The 10,654-nt window shown below is 46.5% G+C and overlaps 2 protein-coding genes across 2 annotated transcripts; one reads left to right on the forward strand and one right to left on the reverse strand.

Moving 5' to 3' along the window:
- Positions 1-1,565: 1,565 nt before the first annotated feature.
- Positions 1,566-5,238, forward strand: DFL_002337 (uncharacterized protein; the record flags this gene model as incomplete). The annotated part of the gene is made up of 4 exons (XM_067631107.1): positions 1,566-2,098; positions 2,175-3,001; positions 3,063-4,646; positions 4,706-5,238. 4 exons carry the CDS (start codon positions 1,566-1,568, stop codon positions 5,236-5,238), a joined length of 3,477 nt encoding a protein of 1,158 aa, XP_067493685.1.
- Positions 5,239-8,491: 3,253 nt separating this feature from the next.
- On the reverse strand, positions 8,492-9,038 carry DFL_002338 (uncharacterized protein; the record flags this gene model as incomplete). Its single annotated transcript, XM_067631108.1, has 2 exons — positions 8,492-8,817; positions 8,984-9,038. The coding sequence occupies 2 exons, from the start codon at positions 9,036-9,038 to the stop codon at positions 8,492-8,494; spliced, it is 381 nt and encodes a 126-aa protein (XP_067493686.1).
- Between the last annotated feature and the right edge of the window lie 1,616 nt (positions 9,039-10,654).

Raw genomic sequence — 10,654 nt, forward strand, 5'->3', positions numbered from 1 at the left:
GCCAAATACCTGAAGAACGGCATCATTGCATCGGATCAAAAAAACAAAACAAAAAAATTAAAATTGCGATTCGATTGATTACTTCCTCTCAGCTATTTCCCTCCCCTCACTGACGGATCGGTGCAAGGTTTGCGGAGTTCGGGTCATTGCTCGTTTCTCTTTCAATACATCCCACATATCTGCTCCATATCTGTAACCTCTTCTCCTTCTTTTTGTTCTTGCTCTAGACGTTTTCAACAATTTTTATTTTCTCATCGTATCAACAGATTTTCGACCGAGTTCGATAAAAAAATTTCTTTGACGGACGGAATTTAATTAATTTGGAGGTTAAAAGAGCAAGTGCAATTGCAGGGGAAAGAGTGTGCAGGTGGGTTCAGCTGCAAGTTAACCTGCTTGTAAGCGACGACCTGGAGTTAAGCTGGTTAAGAGTGGACATTCAGAGACACGACAAGGCCTGTACGTTCTGCTGCACCGGCCTAATTTCAAATAACGAGAAAAGGCGGCATTGCCCCTCAAACATACGTCTCCGACAAGAGAGGAAGCGAGAGAGGGAAAAGAATTAGGATTGCATTGTTTTGAATTCGAAATTTCTTTTTAGACGGGACCCGGGAACCCGTCTACGACACGACGTACTTTTTTTTTCCCTTTGCACCTTTCTTTCGGATTGAATCTTGAAGGTTTTCGAATTCTTTGGCAATCGGGGCCCTTTCCGGATTGGCGATAGCTTCCTTGGAGTTACCAAACATACATTGCATGCATACGTCCATACATATACTTACAGGACATTCGAATTCCTGCTTGCCGTCGACCCTATTCGAGGCTACTACATACTTGGCTGGCCGTACCGGTACCACAGCTAACCCAGCGCCAGTAGCTAGCTTACCGCGAACTGAGGCCGTCGAGAGTAGTTTTACCTGCCAGTTTCTATTTTTTGCGTGGCGGATAAACAGCCCTGGTCATTTCCTTCGTCATCGATTTCTCCATCTAAAACACAACACTTTCGAACCCCCCAATTCACCTCAGGCCTCTTAGCCCATTATAACCTCACCAACAACAACAACCAACAAATAACCCTGCTATCGATTGATTAACCTCAACTTAACATCAACCTCAAGCAGCCTCCGCTTTCCGTTTCATCGCCATAATCATCAATCAATCAATCCTCAAACATCACAACTAACTCTTCTCCTCCTCCTCACACCGTTGGTAGCACCGTCTGTCTTTCTTGCATTTGTGTCTTTCGTTTTTGTTTCACCTTCCCTAAGTCTGTAGAGCTTCAGCATCATATCATCATCACCAGTCAGCTTTATCCTTTCATGAGTTTTATGATTGCATCCCTGTAGCGTCTGTCCTATCTTGCCCTCCATGCCAAAAGCGACCAACTGCCAGCCATCCCAGTGACATTCCCACGGCGGTTCTTTGATCCTCTTCGTCTTCGGCCTTACGACATTACCATTACCGTTGCCATATTCCAAAACAAACAGACGACAGGCAGGCCTCGTAGGGCCTGTGGAATTGTCCTACAAACAAGAAATTATTTAATCCCATTTCGATATCCTTCCGACATGGCAACCGCCACTATGCAGCCATTCGACCCTTCCTCTCGACGGAAATCGTTCGCCATTTTCTCAAAGCCTTCATCGAATCCAAAACCTGCAGCCCAGTACACAGCCAAACTCATCTCCAAAAAAAGGCCGATATCCTACCAGAGTGGTGTCGTTGGAACCGGGACCATAATCCGTGCTCAGACCTTTCAAGAAGGCAAACCGTCCGCTCCAATAGATCTGAATCGGCCGCTTCCGCCTCGTCCCAAGGTGACGACACGTCCGGTTTCGTTGGCAACCACTCCGAGATCATATGAACCTTCATCGCCGGGGACGTCGACAGTTTCGACGTCTACTGCAGCGTCGTCGCTCTTTGACGAACCCGATTTCTTGACGAAGAATGCTCGGACATCGGTAATTGTCTTTGCTGGTGAAGTGGTGTCAGCGAATAATTTCATGAGAAGGTTTAGCAGCAAACGGGAATATCTGGTTTTGACAGACACTCACTTGCTCAGATTTAGGAATCAGGGAAAGGCGGTAGAAGTGTTCCCGCAGTAAGTTTAGACCGAGAAAGAAAAAAAAAAAAAGGAACATTTGTTGTTGAAGAAAGACGCTGACGGGAAGTGGCAGGTTGCATCTGAGCTTCCGTGTCGCAGGTAACCGAAGTACTTCTTTTGCACCTAGTACTGGCGAGGTTCAACAGGACCAAATCATCATCCACCTGAACCAAATCGTTGCCGTTCACGAGACCGACAAGTACTTTATTCAAGTCGACCACCTTGACGAAATCACTGGAGCCGCCACTTCGACTGTGTTGCAACTCTCAAATCAATCAGAGGTTGACCAATGGCTGCGAGCTCTGTGCAGGACAGTGCGACTTCCAACATATACAACACTCCCGTTTGCCGGAAAAGTCGTGGATTATGTTTCGAAGAGACTCAGGGACGAGCACGACTATTCACCTGATAACGTCATGATATTTCGGGTCGTTCATCGAAAGTCCGATCGCAGTCAAGCCAGAATTTCGGGTTCTTCCGAAGATATCCAAAAGAACGCAACAACGATATGCTATTTGGCTGTGGGGATCCATAAGATCCACCTGCTTCCGATACCGAAGGGAGCAAACCAGAAGAGCTCGTCTTCCCTCAATTCTCCTGGAATGCTCACCACGTTCGGAATCCTGACATTGTGCGCTCTGAATATGAATTCGGAAACGGACGACTCCTTCACACTTAAGTTCCGCTCCCCGTGCAAACCGTACCAAACGGTCCATTTGGCTTCTTCGTGTGCCGCTCAGATCATCCAAACCATCAGACATGCCGCGGATTTTCTTCGGCCTCAGTGGTCAGAACCTTCGTTCACCCTAAACATCCCAGAAAAGCTCCTCGACCAACCTTTCCCTGATATCGACTACGATGAAGGCTACCTGTGCTTTTCTAGAACTCTGGCAGCCTATTGTAAGTGTACAATCTTTAAAGCCAGTTGTTCTAGAACGTGTAAACTAACGATGTGTCACAGGTGCATCATATGACGTCGACATCAATATTATCAATTATAAGATAATTGCTAATACCGAGGATGGCCCGAAATTTCAGCTTTTGCCGCCCAATCACCCTAGAAGGATGAAGTATTCGGTCCCAGAGCTTCTCGCGGTCATGAGATCTTTAAGATGGAATGAATCGTTCGGATCGATATCATTTTCTGGTGTTAGTCTCCAACCACTGAAAGGAACCTTTGATGGGTATGGCAGCGATATGGAGCCGTATAGAACACGATCCGGGCGAAAACTAAACACCAGGGGCCAAAAACGATCGCTCCTTGTACTCGAACTAAGAGCGATTGCGGCATGTAGCGCACGGTTGCGCCGACTCGACTTTACACGGTGTCTGGACCCTCCCAGAGCCCAAACCGAAGACGATGATCACGATGAAGTCGAAACCGGCTGCGAAATTGTCGAAGCCATCTTGCCGCTCTGCAAGAAGGGATTGACTAACGTGGATTGGATCATTTTCTCCGGACTCGCGCTTGATCAGGCTGATATTGCCTGGATTGTGGACGCCGCCGTGGATAAGACCTGCCACATTCGAGGGCTCGAGATTGCTAGGTGCGGTCTGAGTGAACGATCCATTCATTTGATTTTGGAATCGCTGGCAGCCCAGTTTAAGACTCTGGAAGGTTTGGATATCGGAGGAAATCCAGGACGACTCAATACGTCGAACTTGAACCCCCTCTGTGAACTGCTGCAAGCTTTCCCGGGCATGCGATGCCTTAGACTCGCCAACCTGAAGCTTGCAGTTGGCGGCGACCATGGCCACAGCTACCCCAAAAATACATCTCCGATCCGACCTTCATTCAATCGATCGATATCCCTTCAAATCCCATTGCCTAGAACCCCCGAGTCGACATTGAGCGGTGGTTACAAGCCAGGAAATTTCCGAGCCGAGTCTTCACTCTCGGTGAACACATTTCTATCTCGGCCGGCGAGGGAGGGGCATGCCCTAATCCCGGAGGAGATCTTGATCAAATGGCGGCTCCAGGAACTCGACCTCAGTGGGACGCCGATTAACGGAGCTTCCGTGGACGCCCTTTCAGCCTATCTAAACAGCCCGGCTTCAGAATGCCTCACCAGACTGAATCTTAATGATTGCGGTCTCAAAGCAGGTGATCTGGCTGTACTGTTGGGATGTTTGGCTCGGGAAGACGGCAAAATCCGCAATCTCCACCTTTTCGTCAATCGCCTCCAAATTACGCCTGATCATAACAAGCTAGTCGACGCAATCAAGAAGGGTCTATCTCCGAGATACCTGACAATCAGCAACGTTGATTATCCAGACGAGGAGATGTTCCGAAAGCTGATCAAAGCTATCACCGTCAACAAAGCCATCGAATATCTCGACCTCTCTCGTGTCTATCTTCCCACCGATGCTAACAATGACACCATCAATGCTTTTGGTGAGCTCTTCGCGAGGAATGAGACACTGAAAGTTCTTGATATCTCAGGTGGCTATGGACGCATCGAAGATGGACGACTTGGCGCTAGACTCAACAAAGCCTTTGACACCTTGGCCCAAAACAAAACATTGAAGGTCCTAAAAGTTGAACGTAGGTTCCCGTGTATCCCCTTTTTTTCGACGGTGATAATGCTAACGATGTCTTAATAGAACAACGCCTTGGGCCACAGGGGGCCATGGTTATCGCCAAAATGCTTGAGTCGAATACCTCCCTACAAGAAATACATTGCGGCAACAATAGTATTAACCTTCAAGGTTACACCGCATTGGCAGCTTCTTGCAGCGAAAACAACTCCATCCTTGCATTACCGGGCATGGAGCGAGACAGAAAGGAACAGCTCGATAAGCTCCGCAACGATCTGAATAAAACAGTCGATGCGCCGGAGCCACCATCTAGCAGGCTCTCGGTTCTCGCCGGCTTTTCCAATGTCGATAGACGCCGCAGCGTTCGTTCTTTGCGAAGTCTCACGGGTCGAAGCTCACACGATTCTGATAAAGGGTTGAGTCTGACCGAGGACCAGGTCGAGACGGCCATCAAGCACGTCGCTGCACGCTGGGGTGAGCAGGAGGATCGCCTACAAAAGGTTTTTGCGAGAAACCTAGCTGGCGGATACGGCGACATCGATTCGCGTATGGATACGCCGACACCAGCAACTCTTAACGGGATCGCCATCGCCATGTGATCCCCTCCATGACCTTGTCGCGCTTCGATCAACAAGCACTCCAACCTAGTACCTACCTGCATCCTTTTTTTTTTTTTTTTTTTTTGTCCGAACAAAATCCTCAATACCCTCCTTGCATATTTTCATTTTGCTTTCGTTATTTAGCGAATTGTGTTTTGCTTTGCCCTTTCAACCCCACCCTTACATTATCGACCAACCAGCATCGATCCAATCGTGGGTCACCGTCACGTGACCCAACATTCCATTCACCGCTCTTTCTTTACGTCTTCATTGTGCTACGAATCTTAATGGGGGTTATTTTTGGAACACATCTTTCTTCTTTTTTGCCAGCATCATAACATCAAAAAACCGGCGTTGGTGTTCCTCGTTTTGCTTCGGTTTTCAGCTGCATTGCATTTTCCACTTCCTTTCCGTTTGCATCAAGCCTTTTTTTTTTTTTAGTTTCCTGGGGCGGTTGTTCTGTCTTCTTAACTTTGCTTGGGATGTCTTCAAATCCTGGTTCTACTAGTCCTCTTCTTCTTCTCACCGTACATATTTTTACCACCTTTTTCTACATTTCATTTTACTACTCAAAGTACTAGTACGATTTTGGAATACATATACGGGAGGACCCTTACGAGGGTTTTATTCCCTTTCCATTGCCTTCTGGCCTACCACTGATCTCATTCACGCATGAACCTTTACTCGGGAGTTTTTATTCTGCACATCCTATTTGTTACTTGTGAATCACAAGTCGCTATAAGATTAAATTCTAATTACTGAATCAACGAGAAACTTATTGCTACAACCCAAGTTAAGATAGTATAAGCTAAGCTAGGGATGAGAACGGAATGATGTAGGATTGTATACGCTAAAATCGATAGGTGATTCAAAATCCTTTTTTTATCAGTTAAAGGCTTCGGTTCGGCCGGTAATGGTTAGAGGTGTTTCTTGTTTAAATATATTACACGGGGTTATTATAAGCACAACTCGTCTACAGAAGTATATCGTGATTACAGGTGTTATATGTAACGCTTGAAGTTCTTCACTTGATCGAGCTAAACCCCGGGGGAAAAGGTTACGGGTAGCGGTTAAGGTACTGACGACAGGGATTTCGGGAAACTGGAACCCAACCAAGCTTCTTTCGACGACAACTCGATCTATAACATGTATCGAACCGATCTTTTCTGGCGATACAACCGGCCGGGGTCCAAGGATGTTTCCCCCAGAAGCCAGAACCGCCTGAACCCAACCAACCCCATCGCCCGATATCGCGAGAAGGAAAAAGTCACTCAACAGTTAACAGCAACCCCACAGGTTTTACCCATTCGTATGTTTTAGTAAAAAAAAAAAAAAAAAGCGGATCTAGACGTCCCGAAGAATATTGCCTTTACTTAGCTTGATCTTCTCCGTTCAGCCCGACCGTGTCGGCTGGTGTTGGAATTGTTAACAAAAAAGAGGGTCACAAGACGGTTTAGATCCACCCCTTCGAACCTGCTTTTTGGTAGTGAAGATGTGCCGTCCCGCATACCACGCGCACGCGATGGGAGGATCGAGGGGTCCATGCCGATGGATGGGCGTTTTACGTATGTACGTGGGGGCGTAGACGTGATTACCGTCTACGGGAAAATTCCCATAACGAAAGCTAGGAAATGAGAGGGTCATAGCACCTTTCATCGTGGCGTGAACTCAGCATGAGGGTTGACAGACGAAAACCAAAGGCATGAAATACGGCCGTACAAGCGAAGTCCGAATAAAATAAAGGGACCAGTTAAACATTCCACAATAATACCCTCCTTTCTGTAATACTTCGCATTGACAGTTAATACCGGGTAACCCGTTTATGCGGGTTCGAGCGAACATCTATTGGGCGAATAAGCCGTGAAACTTCAAAGCAAACAAACCAGAAGAAAAAAGAGGGAGAAAAAGATTATGAATCCTTTCCCTATCGATTACATAAACATGAAGGACCATTCGTTCCCCCCTCGGAAATGCAGGGACTGCGCAAGGAGTGCATGACAGAATTTCCTTTCCCAAACATCTTGCGGTTCACAAAAGCAGGAGACGAGAGGACCGAATGGTGCGGAGAGGGCTTGCGCACCCGAAATTTTTGACAGACGGAGAGATAGGTCATCTCGATTTCAACAAACTTCGGAACGAGAGCACCAAATCTTTGCAAATCACCTAATTAACCTGAACACTTTTTTGACACTTCGGGATATAAAAAATTACTATATTTGCAATATACGGAAGCGATGGTGGGGCCGGGCCATAAAACATTAACCATTAACATTTAACACTCCGTAATTCGGAACCCATGCTTCCAAAAAACCCAAGTCCTCCTTGCAATATCATGGGCATCATGATATCAAGCGAGAGCTGTTGTAAAAAAAAAAAAGTTGCCATGGACTCACGGAGCATCATCTCCCAGGGAACGACGATACGGGTAATGTATCCTCTCCACAAGCCCCCAGTAAAAAAAAAAAAAAAAAAAAAAGATGATTAAAACCAAAGGGGGTTTAAAAAAGAGAGACGTATGAAATCAAGAAAGGAAATTAATAGAGAAAAATAATGATAAGCGAATTAAGAGACCGAGGTAAAAGAAATACGTTGAATTTGAAGAGAGAGCATCTCCAAAGCCTTGGTTTTTGAATTCATAGTAAAAGGAAGAGTAAATGAAAAAAAAAAGGAAAGACCAAGATGGTTTTTTGTACACGAGACTCCGAAATACCCGACAAGGAAAAGAGTCCCACCCAGACGAACAGTTTAAATATATACATTTACATCAGTAAAAAGGAAAGATAAGACCAGATAAAACGCCTATGAAAACCGCCCCAATAATGATTCTCCGAAAAGGCAACAAGAGTACTAAAAGAAAAACACAAGCCCCGAGATAATGATATTGCAAAAAGCAAAGAAGACTGGTGAGAGGCACTGAAGAAAGACGTCTGAAAGGAAAAAAACACCGTTCCGCTGATGACTGTTGTTTTGCGTTTGCGATGATGCTGAAAGGATGAGGTATTGACGACGGAGAGTTAAAGGATGTATTGATGAAGGCTGTCGAAATTGAAGATGATTGTAGACACAGTCTTGTGAAGTGCGGATGGCGTCTTGTGGTTGCAAGGAGGCCCTGGAGGAATGGACGTCAATGTAAGGGTGGACCACTGAATGTGGTACATGTATAACGGGTATCCGAGGTATTGTGACATTGTTTACTTCGGAAATGTAACCGAGGAGCGATGGTTGAATGGCGCAAGACGGATCCTTATATCGATCACGAGAAGAAGACAGCCCGAGGATCCAACGGCCGACCGTCTGGGCCAATACCGTTCTTTGCCATCTTGTTGGTCAAGTACTGTGTCCGTGCCTCGTCGAAGTTCATCTTCTTTGTCTTCATCAACTTGATGATCTCTCGCTTGCTGGCGGCATCGAGACCGCCACGGGTATCGTTGTCGCTGATGTTCTGCGATAGATCGAAGGTATCGGATGTAAGGCCGGCTTCCATATCCTCGGTGAAGGAGGAAGGTAGACGGTTGTAGATACGGAGAGGGAATAGTCGAACCATTGTTGGAGCCCAGGTGTGACGGGAGTAGTAGAGTCCTAGAGGTGGATGGAAGATGGTATAAGTATATGTATATAAGGAAGTACCCTTATAGATATATAGAATATATATAATGAAGAGGAGAGGAAGGTAATGAAGAAGGTACTTGAGGAAGTGCCAGGTAGTTATATTATAGACAGGCAGGGGAGGGGGGGTCAAGCCTACCAACAAAGGTCGCAAAGAAGAGTATCAGCCAGGAGAACAGGATATAATTCTCCATCACCCAAGACCAGGAAAAAGCACACACCCTTCCCTGTGTTTCTCCTACTGCTACTATTGTTCTTGATCGAGATAGGTGGTTAAAGGGAAAATAAAACCAGAGCAGAGGGATCGCAAACGGGCTAATCCGGGGAGAGGCTGATGCAGCTGAGGGAGAGGTTTTGGTGCAACAGTGGCGACCTAGCGCAGGACCGGTACCGACCAGACCAAAGCAAAGGGGTTTTTGTAGAAGCAGCGACTGCGAGAGGCAGGAAGGACAGAACGAAGAAAAGTGATATTAACCGATGAGAGAATCTGATTGAGTAGAGTCGACGGGAGTGGAAGGAGGAACGGGATGAAGTTTGGCGATGGGGAGGAATAAATGTTGAGAGGGAAGGATGGATGGTTGGAATTAATTGCGATCCAACCACAGTGGGGCAGGTCAACTCCACCGCTTCCACTACAAACAACCACCATACTAACACCACCAAACGCCGCGTACTTGGTACACCAATGACCGGGCAAGTACGTCAGTCTGCTCCGCCCGGCTTAGTCAAGTCCAAGCCAAAATCGAGTCAAGAGGGCTGTTCAGGGGACCAGGCGAAGATGCTGACAGGGGTTCATTTGACTTGCCCTCGCCTGCCAAGTGCGACTAATGAGGGCCCCAGCCTTATCCCTATCCAGGCTGCCCGATGCTGGAATGGGATTCCGGCCAGTCCTTCGAGGCTCAAGACGGTCCTAGTACTGGTCTGTTTGCGACAGGCTCTGGAATTCATGAAACGGGCGTGTCGTGGATTCTGTACGCTGAACAAGAAGTCCGTTACAAGAGTACGTCTACATTAGCACCTTAGGTATGTTACTAACTTAACCATTGATTATTTGAATACTAATGCTAAAATAATAATTTCTAAGCGGCTACTAATGTAAATACGGAGTAAACTTCTGACAATGCTGTTGCTCCTTCGTCGTCTACAGGTGTACATGCAGCTGCACTCATACGACGATGATATTTTCGTCGCCACTAACTACTCCACATTACTATTTTTCAACCCTCGCTTCCGTGCCCGGTCTGTGAAGGCAGCAAACAAACGATCCCCAAACATAGCCTCGATCAATATAACAAATTCCCATATGATAGTTATGGCTTAACTTGGCCTACCTATGAGAAGTGGGAAGTGGGAAGGGGCGTCAGTCAGCCGTACGGTCCGAGTTGCTATGAATAACATGGAAGGGGAGAGAGTAAGAGTGATCAGGTTCAGTGGTCTTATTCCGTCTTTTAATTCGTCAGCAAAACCTGAACGGAATTAGACTAGCGACCACTGTCGAAAGGGAAGTGTCGTATTCCGTCGGTTCGAAAGTTGCCGCTAACTGATACTGATGGGTTTTTGAACATATCAATTACTACGGGAAGAAGCAGGTAATGTAGCCTTAATCCGACGTATGCACAACATCATAGGACCACATTCCAACCTTGTTTTTTCAGCCGGGGGTTTTTTTTGTTTCTTCTTTCTCGGCCTCGATGATGAATGATGATATTGAATTAAGCCAAGGTATCGGACGGATGACGGATGCAATCTGTATGTGCATAACGCACGCCTCTTTTTTCTTGTCTGTAATTCATTTGGCTAGTCATCATGC

The sequence above is a fragment of the Arthrobotrys flagrans genome (genome assembly GCF_004000055.1).
Source record: "Arthrobotrys flagrans strain CBS H-5679 chromosome Unknown unitig_3, whole genome shotgun sequence".
Classification (NCBI taxonomy): domain Eukaryota; kingdom Fungi; phylum Ascomycota; class Orbiliomycetes; order Orbiliales; family Orbiliaceae; genus Arthrobotrys; species Arthrobotrys flagrans.